The following is a 15552-nucleotide window of genomic DNA, read 5'->3' on the forward strand; positions in this document are numbered from 1 at the left end:
ATCAGTCCAGGGATGGGAGTCCCCCATAAGGGGTCAATGGGTCTACTATGGCCTGTACCTGTAGCGGGCCTGTGACCCAGCCAGACTACCCTAGCACTGATCCAAAGGTAGGTATTTCCCAGCTGTGGATACGCTACCCGTGTGCATCGTGCAGCGTTAAGAGCTGGGCTGCTTAATGCAGGAGCCCTATGTTTTGAGTGTCTCTCACTCCCCAAGTAAGAGAGTGAGCCAATGACATAAGGATGCTATGCAAGCACGGTTGTAGAACTGTGTCAACTAGTGTCAGTAGCTCGCCTTAGTATATTCTTCCTCCCAGTATCACTGCTACTCGTGTGTAAACACAGGAAGCCCCATCACCCCTGCACCAAAAGGGGCCCCGGTGTCCACCATACCGCTGTCCTGTCAATGGCCCTGAAGGACAGGCAGTTCGGAGGGGAGATAACTCCCTGAACTAGCTTTCTTGGGCTATGAATCTGAGCATGAATCTGAACTGCCACAAGTGAAATGAGTCTGTGAGTCTCAGCTCAGCCCTTAGCCTGCATTTGTCAGTGTTGCAGGAAGTGCCCATGCCTTTTCCACTGTCCACGATTGTCTTGGATTGGACTGGTTCTCTCTGAGTAGTGTGCCCCGGAGGTGAACACACCCTTTAATCTACTGCTGGCACAGAATAGTTAGTGACTCTCTTATCACAGCCAAACTGAGCCAGCAGAGGAAATGCAAGAGAAACAAGAACTACAGCAAAAATGGCTGGGAAGCTGACGGCCATGCGCTTGGGAAGCTTTGAAATCCTATAGCCTGTGCCAGGCAGGAGCTCAGACTAGAATGACGAGTGCGGTCTCTTCTGGTCTTAAGAGCTTTGCCAGTAAGCAGGCAGCTGCATCCTGAACTGGCTTGGGTTTCCAAGCACCTTCAAGGTGCAGCAGCCCCATGACCAGTGTGGTGCAGTAACATAACCAAAGGTGCGAAGGCCCGGCTTGGTACTGTGCCTGGCAGCACTGACCGTAGTGGCCTGTCGGAACAGAATTCCTTCTGGAGGGGAAAGCTTGTGATGATCTCTGGTCACCGGAAAGAGCCACTACTCCATATGCGGTGCGGTGCTGTCACGGCCCATAACCCTTCCTTTCTTATCATAGAACAAGTTGCATGAACTATGTTAAGGCAACCACTTGCCAGAGCACCAGGTTTCCCATTTACCTCCCTGCTGAGCAAGGGCCACTCAGGCCTAGCTCCAGGCGTCAAAGACAGCCGTTGTGGAGCTGTTGCTGAAACCATCACAACCGCTTTAGTGTGCATGGGCCATGAAAACACCTGTAAGTTCCCTTGGGGGAGTAGGACCCACCCTTCCCTGCCCTGTCCTTAGCTAGCACCTTGTAAATCCTAGTCTAGCCAACGTGTATTAAGGCCAGCATAGAAAAGGCAGTGGGTCCTTAACAAGTGTTGCCTCAATCCGTTTAACCTATGTCAGAGGCTCACTGCCCTGTCTCCACTAGGCATCTCCCACAGACTCTAGGGCAGTCCAAGCTCATGGGCAGAAATAACATGGAAATTGATGGTGGGGCTTGATAGCTCCAGGGATCAGTGAGGGGACATGGAGTTTTGCTCCTATACTGGACCAGGCTGAGCCTAGCCAAGCCTTGTTTCCATCCGCTGGCTGCTTGGTAGCCTAGCTAAAATGAGCTGTCAGTCCCTGCAGGATCCCTGCCATTTCCATTAAAAGAGACTCTCTCTCCACTTTTAGCAGTATGAGGCCTATGACACAGCTGAGCCATTCCAATTCCATGCAGCAGCCTTGTCATGTTGGCATTGCCTGCAGAAAAGCCAAAGACTGGCGAGGTTATGGAGATGCTCCGAGGTCCCCCTAGAAGGGGCTGATTCAGGTCAAGGTTGAGGTGCGTTGGCTCCCCCCACTCCACTGCCTCCATACCTGTTCTGTGGGTGCAGGACTTCAGCCTCCAGAGTTAGTGAGCCAACCCCAGCTCTGTACTTGCAGGGAGCTCCTCTCCTGTCCCTCCTTTGCCACCTCTAGGTTGTGCTGGTAATGGCCACACGTAGTATAATACAGACGCATGTGGCCAGGGCAGGTTACCCGAGGCCCTGCGAGCAATTTCTCTGGCAAAGCCGGCTGTTTGGGGAGAGTGAGATGCACGTCAAATATCAAAACAGAGTCAAGGTCACTGTGTTTGTGTCACACACTCCGGCAGCGGCTGCCCCAGAGCGCACATCTGTTCTCTCCACCCATGCTGCGGGTCACTAGTTTGGGGTCAGTAGGCCGGGGCACATTTGGCTCTTGGCCTGCACTCTGCTCACACAGGGCGTTAACATGCCTGTCTAGAACTCTCAATTGCTTTCCCCTACTCATAACCCATTTATCGTACGTACCCTGTGGTCTGCCATTCTGTAAATATTGCAGTGAGCAGGGTAGTCTCTCGGTGTTACCACTGCCTTCTACTGGATGGAATCAGAACTGCTCAACAATGTGTCATAGACCTTATACTGCTAGTAGCCAACATAGATTCTCCTTTAGCTCCAGTGAGGCAAGAGGATTTGAATGTTCTCCCTGCCATTGGCATGATGTTCCAAGCTCCCACTGTCTGCAGTATAGTGACCATGTAAACTCCTCAGGGAAGGGTCCAGTTTCTATTCTATTTGTAGCTTGCTAAGTATGATGAAGCCCAGTCTTGGATGGGACTCCAGGTGCTACAAGAAGACAGGTGACATTCCAGACAAGCATGGTTAATTACGTTCTCTCTTAGCAAGATTCAAAGAGTCATAAGGATAACCAGAAGATCCAGGGACAGAATAGGTAATGCCACCAAAACAATGTGGGAAGAGCCATAAAACCAATCTCCAGCTATTTGGGATTAAGATAAAACCGAGGTGGGTGGGTGTCTTTTCTTAGCTCTGACTCTGGCCTGTTGGGTGACCTTGGGTTAGTCACTTCACCTCAGTTTCCCCATGTGTAAAATGGGGATGATGATACTGACCTAGTCTGTAAAGCACCTGGAGCTCTATGGATGCAAAGTGCTATGTAAGAGCTAGATGAGATTAGTACTGCAGGGTTCTCACACCTTTCTCTGAAGCAGGTGGTACTGGCCATGTCCGATCCAGCCTGGCAATTCCCATATGCCATGTATCATTTCTGGTTAATTATTTAATTACAGTCTCTCAAAGGCGGAAAGTGCTTTTGTCACAGGCAGCATGGAAGTTACTATCTAAACTCAGATTAATTCGGATTCTCCCCAGGGGAGGGTGGGGAGTTTGGGGGCTCCCCTGAGTGGCTTCTGATCAATCACTGTGGAAACGATGGGCACAGATCCCGCCTGTCCAGTGAGTGGAAGCTGAATGTGGCGAGGCAGCTTGGTCACAGTTTGTTTCACTTGAGAGAGGGCATTCTGGTGGGTAATGCATAGGATGGGGGTCAGCAAGCTCAGATTCTATCCCCGCCTCTGCTGGGGGCATGACCTTGACCAAACCCCTTTGCGTCTGTGTGCCACAGTTCCCCCATCTCTAAAGAGACATTGATCTGTCCCACAGGCAGGCGGTGAGGCCTAGCCTCTGGTCCTGTGCTTAGCACCCTGGCCTTGAGAGACCTGCTTTTAACTCCCTGCTCTGTCACAGGCTTCCTGTGTGACCCTGGGCGGGTCTTGTCTACCTGGGGAAATTGAATGGCAAAGCTGGCAGAATAGCTCACTCTGCAGTGGCTCTTCCAGTCAATCTCTTTGTGGAGGCAGGGCCTGAATCTCTGTGCCTCTGTTCCCACATCTGTACAAGGGGGATAATAGGGCAGGGTATCTTAAAAGGGGTTTGTGAGGTTATTACCATAACGGGGTCCGTATTAGTCCCTCAGATAGATGTAGGGAATCCTCTCTATTCAAGGGAGCCCAAATCCACGCCCTACTGAACTATCCTTTCCAAAGTGCTTGGCTGCAACAGCACCAAGTGATCTGTAACGGTGTTTGACAGGGTGTAATTGCAATGCATGATGCCATGATGGTCCCGTTTGCATGGATCTGGGTGGGTCTCTAGAAATAGTCATTTTTATTACTATGTTATTTTAAGGCCCCCTTTAAAATAGTGTATCTCACCTAGTGTTGCCACATCTCACCTCAGAAATTGCTGCATTTCAGTGCTGGGTGAAGGGATTCCTAGATGGGGGGCCAGTGAATCCTGGTTTATGGGACCCACCCCAAAAAAAACAAGTTGCTTAACGGGATGAATTTGCAGCAGAACTGGAGTCACTAGGGCCCTGATCCTGCAGTTGGATCCAGATGGGCAGATCCCTGCACCTTTGCAGAGACCCATTGCTTTCAATTCTGCTTTGCATTGGCCCCAGGGGTCCATTTGTGCTGATCCAATTGCAGGAGCCGGACGTGTGCGGCGAAACTTCGGCGCAGCTCTTAGATAATAGTGGCATCTTCCTTGGATTTCACTCAGTGTACACTCTAGGGAAACTTGCTGTTACAAGTTATTAGCAAGGAGCTAATTTCTGTCAATTCCAAATGCCTTGTTCTCTGTGTTGTTAATTTCATCCTTAATTCTCAGAACCTGCAGTTGTGAAATCACTTCTTCTGGAGCCAAAGGGATGGGTGAAATGGTTTCCTCCTGCTGGTTTCATCCTGGGACCCATACAGGATGTTTACCAGGAAGGGGCCTGAGTCAGCTAACAAGTCACTCATTCTGGCAGTGACACACAACCAGCGTGACCTGGAGAAGTTGGCTTTAAAGCACTGTCCTTGCTGTTGGTTTGCTTATCACTTGATCTCTGTGGGAGCAGGACATTTCTGAGCTGTGGGGAAATGATTGCTTGTGTATTTCTGGGCAGAGGAGGTCACTGGTATTTGGAAACTTCAGCTGCAATCAGGTGGCAGGCCTCCCCAAGAGGAAGGACAGAGCAGTGGTTAGTGCACTAGCCTAAGATTTGGGAGACTTGGGTGGCCTTGGGCCTTATGTGCAAGGGGAAATCGACCCGAATAAGCTCTTCTGCAATAATGACTATTGTAAAGGGACCCCTCAATGCAACAAAAACAAACTCTCTCTTCCCAGGACTGCAGGCGGGGAACTCACTGCTTCATTCTGCTGCATCACAAAACGGGCAGTAAGGGACGGGGGGAGGAGAGCACGGCTCCAGCCCGCAGTACTCTGGGAACCCATTTAATCCCATTATGGCCACTTGGCTCAATTCCAGAATACAAGTGACTTTAATTCCACAATAGCTGCTGGTCAATTTCCCAACGTAGAGGAGGCCTTGACATCTCTCTGTCCCAGCTGTACAATGGATACAAGAGCCCTGCCACACCTCCCAGCGTGGGTGAGGATAAATACACCACAGATTGTGCTCAGATACTATGGTCAGAAGGGCTGTATTAGTACCAATGATGGACAGGGTCACAGCTAAATGCTGGATCTAACGCCCTTACACTCTGTTGTACAGTAGTAAACTGGTTAGTAAGTATGTGTTACCACAGCCCTCTACTGGATGGGGTCAGCATAGCTCCACTGTATGTCATGAACCCTATGCTGACTATTGTCCTTTAGCTCAAGTGGTAGGTGCCTGCACTTTTGGGAATGGAGGAGCTGAGTCCTAGCCCTGCTGCTGTTGTGTAGTGCTGTGATTGACCAGAGTGTGCCCTATAGCAACAACTGTGAGGCATCCCAGGGGCTGTGAATTTATTACAGTATTGTAAAGGCTTCTGCCTTAAACCCCCAGGCATGCTTTCCAAATCCATCCCTCCTGCATGGGCTGCAGCTGTCGTCAGGGCTGGGCTGTTCGTCTAGAGTAATAACAATGGCACTTAGCCCTTTATAACCAGGAGGGGCTGTGCAAACATGAACGAGTCTTCATAGCTCTCCTGGGGGGAGATCAGGATTGTTAGCTTTGTTTTATGGATGGGGAAACTGAGGCCCAGAGATGGGCAGTGACTGCTCCGGATCACCTAGGGAGTCCAGAGTAGAGCTGGGGAAAGTAAATCAGGAATCTCTGGTTCCCAAACCCATCCTCAGTCCACTACCATGTCACCACCTTCTCCTTCTCCATTGGCATTGTTGGCATCCATCCAGGTGCTGATCACACTGGTCTCAGTAAAGAGATTCCAAGGTGCTGATCCTTTGAGCCAAGCCATCTCTCGGGCAGTGAGCTAGTCTTCATCATGCCTCTGGAAGCCTGGTCATCGGCTGCTCCTTACGACCATTAGATCCAGCAAAGGCTTGACCAGAGGCAGTCACATGTTGTTCCCGTGTCTCAAGGATGCAGCCCCTAGTAGCAGGTGTGCATGTGCTGGGAGGAAGATGGGCGTATTGGACACAGCACATGCCATTTTGACTGGGTTTCTCCATTAGAGATACACAGTCCCTCCTCTCCAGATCTGAGTGCAGCCCTCACACTCCAGCTCCTTGGCTTGCCAGCTTAGGACAACAGGGACCAGATGAACAAAGCTCCAGGTATCGCAGCTTCCCCTTTGGCTAGGAAGGCTTGAAATTCTGCCTCGCTGTGTACTATAGGAGGCCTTGGTCAGCTGCCCCTAGCATCGCTTGACCTCCCTGAGGCTCCTGTTTCCCAGTGGGGATAACAGTGCTGGCCCCTCTGCGATGGGCTGGCAGATCTGTGGGTGGAAAACCATGTAAGCTGGGCCCCCAGCAAGTCAATGCCAAACTCCAATAGACATCAGTCTAGGATTTCCCCCTAGGTATGGTTGTCATTTCCTAGTGTGCTGCATGGGGTGGTGGATGGTACATGTGATGTGTGGGGGACTGTCTATTTCCTGGCTCCAGTCACACAACAGGGGCCAAGGTAGCAAACGGGCCTGCCTCTGTCGCAGGACTGGGTCAGTCCTGATGTGTCCAAAGGCTGAAGCTCCCGAGCCTTCAGTGCAGCCCCTGAGCTGGCTGTGAATGGCCTCGGGATTAGCAGCGTAACAATGCACTGCAGCCCCTTGGCGAGCAGGCATTGTGCACTGTCTTGCTACCGCAGCCATGGCTAAGCACAGAGCCTGTCCCTGAGCAACTCCCCCTGCCCTTCAGAGCAACTCAGCTGGGTCATCGCTCAGCAAAGTCATCGCCTGTGAATTGCCCTGGCAGCGGCAGTCACTCGAATGTCTGTTGGGCCACCCTCACTGACACAAGTTGGGCCCCACCAAAACACAGTGTTAGTTGCTGGAGCCCACTTCCTGAGTTCGGGTTCTCATATGGTGCCCATCACCATGGTATCTGGCAGCCCTTCGAAACAGAGCCCAGAGAGCACCACTCCAGCCCTGGGCCCCTGGAAACAGCTTTCCAATGAAAAGGAAGCAGGGGGAACAGCTCAGCAAACTGGCCAGGCACCTGGCGAAAGGTCTGTGCTTGTCTCTTGCTACTGGGCCTGGAATGGTCAATCACACTCCAAATGGGCAACGTGCTGGGGCGATTTTCTCATCCCGTAAGAATTCACTCCCTAGCGGAGGTTCCCCCCCTTTCCCTCTCGCTCTTTGGAGGCTCCACAGGCCCTTTGATGTTCTCCCACTGTTTGCCCAGTCGATCAGCTCAGACAGGGTTAGAGTCTGAGGTCAGCGGCTTTTCCATTCCAAACACCCAGACGCATCCGTGAGAGAGGAGTGGACTCAGGTTACATGCCTGCCTCCCTCCCCTCCCCTCCCCTCCCCTCTCCTCCCCACACCACAGACACACACAGGCACACCCCAGACCAGGCTCACAGCCACTCGGTGGGATACTCCACTGCTCCACACACTCAAGAGGGCTAAAGCCACGCTTCAAGCCCTGGCTGCGAACCAAACACCCATTGAGGCTGGGGTTTAACTAACGCCTTGGGAAACCAGCTGGATGAAGTCAGGGGGGATCTGGGAACCTCCTGGACGGATCCATTCTCCCCTTTCTTTGCATGAATCTCCTCTTCTAACGGTCCCCCTCCCCCGGAGGCACGCGCCCTGGGAGCTCTCAGAAATCCTTTGCTGGGAGATGACCTTTAAAGGGCCTTGGGGGGCTCGGCAGCCAGCGAGCAGCCCCTGAAAAGGACCGTGCGTCGGGCGTCATCTCTGGAGAGCCCATGCGGAGCTTGCCCTGGGCACAGCAGAGCCAGAGTTCCGGGTTCTGCACGTGCCCGGTTGCTTTTTGGATGTGATTCTTTTTGTGTCAGGAGCTGTGCCAGGTGAAGAGCCCTCCTGGCTGGGAGAGGGAGCCTGGCGTGAATCGATGCCTTCCTGTTGCTTCATTGGAGGAAGGGAATTAAAGAGGAAAAAAGGGGAGCTCCAGCTCCGGGAGGCAGGTCAGCCCGACCCCATGCTGGCCACTCTGCTCCTGTCTCTACTGCCTGTCCTGGCCGAGAGCGCCAGCCTGCAGCCAATCCGAATGAGTCATCTGGGGGTGTGCCCCAACCAACTGAACCCCAACCTGTGGGTGGATGCCCAGAGCACCTGCGAACGGGAGTGCCACACTGACCAGGTGAGAGCTGCCTCCCCTCTCCAGGCTCAAACTGTGACCCTGGCACTCAGGGGTCCAGGCCTGGCCAACGGGCTCACTGATCCTCTGGTGTAAGATGCTGCACAAGCACCCAGGGTTACAAGTCCTGAGGGATTATTCACTGCGCCCCACCTCCACCCCCCACCCCCTGCATTAACACCTGGGCTGGGGGGCAAGTTTGTGCACACCTACTGGCTTGCGGTGACATCCTGCCGGACACCGAGGAGCCAAGGGCCTGTTCTGCAGCCTTACTCATCCCCAGGCTCCTGGGGCGTGAGATTTCAGCCAGTCCAGGCAGATGCCAGGCAGGTTTTTATTTGCTTGCTGCAGTTCTCAGGGGTGGGGGAGGCATTGTGGCTGTTTCATCCCACTGACTGTTTTGGGAGACTGGGCAGGCTGAGCAAGGCAGGCCAGGACTCCTCTCCTTGAAAGGCGCAGCCAACGCCTCCTCCGGGGGGGTGGGGGGTGGGGGGGAATGCTTTAACAAGGGCCTGACAATGAATCCGTCAAACCAGGGAGCCCCAGCAGGTCTGGGCCAGTGAAAATAAATAGCCAGGAGCCACCTGCAGATCAGGCGGGGTTTGAGGGCAAAATTCTCAAGGGCCAAAAGGTGTGGATGTGATTGTGTAGGCAAAGCAGCCTGGACCAGCCAGCCAGCAGGGCTTGTCCTCATGCTTTAGACATAAGGCAGGGCCCACAGATGGCCTGGTTGCATGACTCTCACTCACAGTGCTAGAGCCCATGGAAAAAATCCCCAAGTCAATCTAGATGATCCAGTGGTCTCCTCTGGCCTGGGAGGCTCTAAACTGTATTTGGGCTGGTGTTCGTTTTGTGTCACGTGGGTGCCGGTTGCAGTCCCTGGAGTGCCGTATGCTGTGGGATCAATGAGGCTTGCAGTGGAGAGGCAGTGTAACCTAGTGGTTAGGGCGCTGAACTACGAGAGCTGGTTTCTATTCCCAGCTCCGCCACTGACCTATGGGGTGACCGTGGGTGAGTCACATCCTCTTTTTGTGCCTCTGCTTCTTTGCCCACCCTTTGTCTGTCTGATTCAGACCCCCCAGCAGGGCAGGCTCCCCCCAGATCCTGGCTCCCACATGGGGCAGCAGGGAGAGGGGCTCAGACCCCCCAGAAGGGGCAGGGCCCCCAGATCCTGGTGCACATAAGGGGGCCCTGTTTCACCTGCATCAGAGGGAAGGGGGAGCAAGCTGGCATTCTGCCCATGGACCCTGTGCGACAGGTATTGTACTCACTGCCAGCTACAGGGGGACAGTGCTGCCAGCAACCAGCCATGTGCCCCAGTGCCCCATGGGGTGACTGGTGCTGGGAGGCGGCACTGGTTCATGCTGGTTTGCAGAGCAGGGTGGAAACAGCCTCACTAGGCTCTGCCCAGCGGCTCCCTGCAAAACAGTAACTTCCAAATGCTGCCAGGTGCCCAGTCCACCCTCCCGCAGGCATAAAGAGCAGGCGTTTCAGGGGGCTGCAGCTAGGCCCAGGCTGTATTTTTTTAGGCCCTCACTCCCCACTCTGTCCCTCCCCAGGGCTGCCCGTAGGGTTGTCAGGTGTCCAGTCGAAAAGGGACCCTGGCGGCTCTGGTCAGCACTGCCGACTGGGCCATTAGAAGTCCGGTCAGTGGTTCTGAAAGCAGCCAGCGGGTCTGGCTCCTAGGTGGGGGGCCCACAGGGCTCTGCTCACTGCCTCTAGCACAAACTCCACACTCCCATTGGTTGGGACCTGGCCAATGGGAGCTGGGGGTGGGGCATACCTGCAAACCTAGCTGCCCCAGGCCTGTGAGGTTCAACAGACGTTACAGGCGTGTTCCCATTGTTCTCTCCCACTGGCCCTAGTTATAGCGCCTCACAGTGGGCAGGGATAGAATCCTGACTTCTGGGGTGCTCCACGAAGCTTGGCTGGGTGTCAGACAGGCGGAGCCTGTGACTAAAGGCTGTTAGCGCCTTGGGACAGGGAGTGTGTGTCTGAAGCCATAGGGCTGAAAACCACTGTGGAACACGCCTCATGAATATGATGAAGCCTGGAGGACTGAGGACTCCAGTCCCAGCTCAGCCATTGGCTCACCGTGCCCCCTGGGCAAAGCACTCTGCCACCTGTGCCTACATTTCCCCCCATCTGTAAAATAGGGAGAATGGTCCCATGGAACCACGAGGCTGAGGTCATGAATGTTTCTAGTGTGCGCTGAGCTGCATGGAGGGGAGGTGCTAGGAGAGCACAAAGGAGACAGTTATTACAGTTAATAATAACTGCCAGACTGGGTTAGACAAATGGTGAATCTAGCCCAGATTTGTACCTTCCAACAGTGGCCAGTGCCAGATGCTTCAGAGGGAATGAACAGAACAGAGCAATTATTGAGAGATCCATCCCGTCCTCCACTCCCAGTTTCTGGCAGACAGAGGCAAGGGACACTCAGAGCATGGGGTTGCATCCCTGACCATCTTGGCGAATAGCCATTGATGGGCCGGTCCTCCAGGAACTTATCTAGCTCTTTTTTGAGCCCAGTTATAGTTTTGGTCTTTGCAACATCTGCCAGCAATGAGTTCCACAGGTTGACTTGCATTGTGTGAAGTATTTCCTTAGGTTTGTTTTAAACCTGCTGCCTATTCATTTCATCACGGGACCCCCTAGGTCTTGCCTTACGTGAAGGGGTAAATAACACTTCCCTGTTTGCGTTCTCTACACCAGTCATGATTTTATAGCCCTCTCACATCCCCCCTCTTCGTTGTCTCTTTTCTAAGCTGAACAGTCCCAGTCTTTTTAATCTCTCCTCGTACGGAAGCTGCTTCATACCATTAGTCATTTTTGTTGCCCTTCTGTGCACCTTGTCCAATTCAAATAGATCTTTTTTGAGACGGGGCAACCAGAACTGCACGCAGTATTCAAGATGTGGGAATATTATGGATTTATATAGCAGCATTATATTTTCTATCTCATTATCTATCACTTTCCTAATGATTCCTCATGGTCTATCTATTTTGATGGCTGCTGCACACTGAGTGGATGTTTTCAGAGAACCGTCCACAATGACTCCAAGACCTTTCTTGAGTAGTAACAGCTAATTTAGACCCCATCATTTTGTATGTATAGTTGGGATCAGTTTTTTCCAAAATGCATTACTCTGCACTTACCAACATTGAATTTCATCTGCCATTTTGTCAGCCAGCCACCCAGTTTTATGAGATCTCTTTGTAACTCTTTGCAGTCGGCTTTGGATTTAACTTGAGTGATTTTGTATCATCTGCAAACTTTGCCATCTCACTGTTAAGCCCCTTTTCCAGATTATATATGAATATGTTGAACAACACTGGTCCCAGTACAGATCCGGGGAGGACCCCACTACTTACTCTCTCCATTGTGAAAACTGATCATTTCTGCCTACTCTTCGTTTCCTATCAGTTAACCAGATACTGATCCATTAGACTGATCCCTCTTATCCCATGATTGATTAATTTGCTTATGAGCCTTTGGTGAGGGAGCTTGTCAAAGGCTTTCTGAAAGTCCACGTACTCTGTTGACTGGATCACCCTTGTCCACATGCTTGTTGACTCCCTCAAAGAATTCTAATAGATTGGTGAGGCACGATTTCCCTTTACAAAAGCCATGTTGACTCTTCCCCAGAATGTTGTGTTCATCTCTGTGTCTGAGAATTCTGTTCTTTACTATAGCTTCACCCAATTTGCTTAGTGCTGAAGTTAGGCTTATCAGCCCGTAATTGCCAGGATCACCTCTGAAGCCGTTTTCAAAAATAAGTATTGCATTAGCTATCCTCTAGTCACCTGGTACAGAGGCTGATTTAAGGGATAGGTTACATACCACAGTTACTAGTTCTGCAATTTCATATTTGAGTTTTTAGAACTCTTGGGTGAAATCCATTTGGTCCTGCCGACTTACTAGTGCTTAATTTACCCATTCGTTTCAAAATCTCCTCTACTAATATCTCAATCTGGGACAGTTCCTCAGATTTGTCACCTGAAAAGAATGGCTTGCCTGTGGATCTCTCCCATATCTTCTGCAGTGAAGGCCAATGCAAAAAATTCATTTAGTTTCTCTGCAATGGCCCTGTCTTCCTTGAGTGCTCCTTCAGTGCCTTGATCTTCCAGTGGCCCAGTGAAATGCAAGACTGAGGGCCTACATGTTCCTCTGGGGCTTTCCTTAAGAAGCAGAGGTGTTTCCTGCTGAAATTCTATTCCTAAATCTCCCTGCAGTTTCCAATGGATGCAGAATCTTTGTAGCATAGTATTGCTGTGTGCTGTTAAATAGCTGCCAACATGCCGCCCCAGAGGTGGCTGCATTCCAGTTGTGGGTGGAAGTGGTTGAGAGGCAGCTAATGTAAGGGTATAAAGGTTGGGTGTTAATGGCAGTGAGGATGCTGGTTTTAAGCCTGCTGGTGATTGCTCTCCTCAGGACTGTGAAGGCTTTGAGAAGTGCTGCACCAATGTCTGTGGCCTGCGGAGCTGCGTGGCTGCCCGCTATGCTGACGGCAGCGTCTCGTCTCTGGAGCTGGGGCAGGAGGCCTCGTGTGAGAGCTTTGTGTGCACCCAGCAGGGCTCAGACTGCGACATCTGGGACGGGCAGCCCATCTGCAAGTGCAAGGACAGGTGTGAGAAGGAGCCCAACTTCACATGCGCCTCAGACGGGCTCACGTACTACAACAAGTGCTACATGGACGCGGAGGCCTGTATCCGGGGCATCAGCCTCAGCGTGGTGCCGTGCAAGTACATCTTCACCTGGCCAAACACCAGCCCGGTGCCGCTGGAGACCACGGCTCACCCCACGCCCGGGGCTGCTGCTGAGGTGCCCATCCCCCCAGCCCTCTACAACAACCCCTTCCACCAATCGGTCTACGTGGGTGGCACTGTCAGCTTCCATTGCGACGTGAGTGGGCGGCCCCGGCCGGACATCACCTGGGAGAAGCAGAGCGACCACCAGGAGAACTTCATCATGCGGCCTGACCAGATGTATGGCAACGTGGTGGTCACGAATATCGGCCAGCTGGTCATCTACAACGCCCAGCCAGAGGACGCCGGCATCTACACCTGCACAGCCAGGAACTCCGCTGGCCTCCTCCGGGCCGACTTCCCCCTCTCCATCATCAAGAGAGAGCCCTCCGGGGGGGAGTCCAGGGCACCCAGCACCCAGCAGGTCCCAGCCACCGAGTGTCTGAAGGAGCCTGACAAGAGGGAATGCGAGGCTCAGCAGGTGCGCTGGCATTTTGATCCCAAGAAGGGCTCGTGCGCCACCTTCCACTACGGCGGTTGTGGTGCCAACCAGAACCACTTTGAGACGTACGAGGCGTGCCGCTCGGCCTGCGTCAGCAGGGCCATCAATATGTGCACCCTGCCCATGGTGCAGGGGCCTTGCAAGAACTGGGAGGCCCGCTGGGCCTACAATCACCTGATGAAGCAGTGCCACTCCTTCGTCTACGGTGGCTGCGAGGGCAATGACAACAACTTTGAGAGCAAGGAGACCTGTGAGGATGCCTGCCCCTTCCCCAAGACCCTGCAGTGCAAGGCCTGCCGGCTCAAGAGCAAGATGGTGCTGAGCCTGTGCCGCAGCGATTTTGCCATTGTGGGCCGGCTCATGGAGATCATTGAGGACCAGGACTCAGGCATTGCCCGCTTCGCCCTCGAGGACATCCTCAAGGACGAGAAGATGGGCCTCAAGTTCTTCAATATTAAGTACCTGGAGGTCACCTTGAGCGACATGGACTGGAGTTGCCCCTGCCCCAACATGACCACGGAGGATGGGCCCCTCATTATCATGGGGGAGGTGCATGATGGCATGGCCATGCTGGACCCCAACAGCTACGTCCGAGCTGCCAACGACAAGCGGGTGAAGAAGATCTATGAGCTCATTGAGAAGAAAACCTGTGAGCTCCTCAACAGGTTCCAGGACTAGAGGCACAGCCCAAGGAAGGGGAGAGTCAGGCTAAATAGATAGTCCCTTCCATCCTCTCTCAAGCCAGTCATGGCTATGAGCCACCCAGGGGCAATCCCTGGGGGAGCTGCCTGCTCCCCAAACCCTCCCCCCTTGGGTCCCACCCAGAACCCCATGGCCACCTCCACAGCCCAGTTTTTCTGAGTGTAATCAGTTGGTTTAATTCCTAGGCTGTGGTGGCGACAAGCCTGATTCTACCCGGACCTACCTATGTCTGTCTGTCTAACTGTAATTTATCTTTCCACACATCTCGCCCCATGTACCCTTCTGAGGCCAGACTATACCAATAAAAGCATGACCCAGCGGGGAGGTGGCTGCTGACTTTCCCGTGTTCAGAACAATCACGAGGCACAGTTGTCAAGAGGCCGGGATGGGCGCTGCACTTGGACTAGGCTAAATCATCAAATCCCCCCTGGGCTTCTGTGGGGCCAGGGTGGGAGCTACCCTGGATGAACTGTCAGGGGGCAGGGGTGTGTCTTGCCCTGCTCTCTGCCCTCTTGCTGGGCAGCAGCACACTGCAGAGAGACCAGAGGGAGGCCATGCAGGCTCTGGCTTGCTCCTAAGCAGGGGGTCTCCTCCCTGGCCTGAGAGGGCTGGCAGGGGAGCCCCCTGGTGCTAAAGAAAGCCCCAGGGCTGCAAGTGCAGAAAGCCCTTTGCTGAGGCACTCCCGCTGCCTGCCCCTCCCCTTGCAGCCCTGCCTGAGGGGCCAAAGTAACCTAAACTTGCTCTGTGTGGGGATGGGCCCTGCCCCTGGAGCACACCTGGCCTGGGATCTGCCGGCCCCCTGGGCTGGGAGTGCTCACTACAGGCCAGACAGTTGCATCTAGATCACCCATGTAAAGGTGCCAGTAGGGGGCACTCAAGCCTATCTAGCCTGGGTCTGGGGTTGTGCATACAACACCCCTTGTGTGCATGGCACTGGGCAGCGTGAAGACACAGCAAGCACATTGCCTGGGTCCTGGCTTGGGCAGGGAGCATTTGCTTGCTGCAGCAAGAGAAGGCTGGAAAGTCCCGGTCCCGCTCTCCCAGAAACCGGGCCCTGGGAGAAAGGCTCAAAGTTCCCGAGTGCCAGAGAAAAAGGGATCAAAAAATCAGCACCACCCCCACCAAACTGTGAGTGTTAGTCCCCAGCCACTCGCAGAGCTCTCCAGGGAACTG

The 15552-nt window shown here is 53.3% G+C and overlaps 1 protein-coding gene across 1 annotated transcript; it reads left to right on the top strand.

Annotated features, from left to right (window-relative positions):
• Nucleotides 1-7682: 7682 nt before the first annotated feature.
• WFIKKN1 (WAP, follistatin/kazal, immunoglobulin, kunitz and netrin domain containing 1) lies at nt 7683-14695 on the top strand. Its single transcript, XM_073362866.1, has 2 exons — nt 7683-8430; nt 12862-14695. The coding sequence occupies exons 1-2, from the start codon at nt 8182-8184 to the stop codon at nt 14353-14355; spliced, it is 1743 nt and encodes a 580-aa protein (XP_073218967.1). The 5' UTR covers nt 7683-8181; the 3' UTR covers nt 14356-14695.
• The last annotated feature ends 857 nt before the right edge of the window (nt 14696-15552 follow it).

Source organism: Lepidochelys kempii, chromosome 10, assembly GCF_965140285.1.
Source record: "Lepidochelys kempii isolate rLepKem1 chromosome 10, rLepKem1.hap1, whole genome shotgun sequence".
In the NCBI taxonomy this organism is placed as follows: Eukaryota; Metazoa; Chordata; order Testudines; family Cheloniidae; genus Lepidochelys; species Lepidochelys kempii.

Bases quoted from the DNA above. Each gene is read 5' to 3' on its own strand.
- WFIKKN1 (XM_073362866.1), top strand. From the start codon at position 8,182: ATGCCTTCCTGTTGCTTCATTGGAGGAAGGGAATTAAAGAGGAAAAAA. The intron at 8,431-12,861 runs GTGAGAGCTGCC...TGCTCTCCTCAG, and splicing joins GGGAGTGCCACACTGACCAG to GACTGTGAAGGCTTTGAGAA.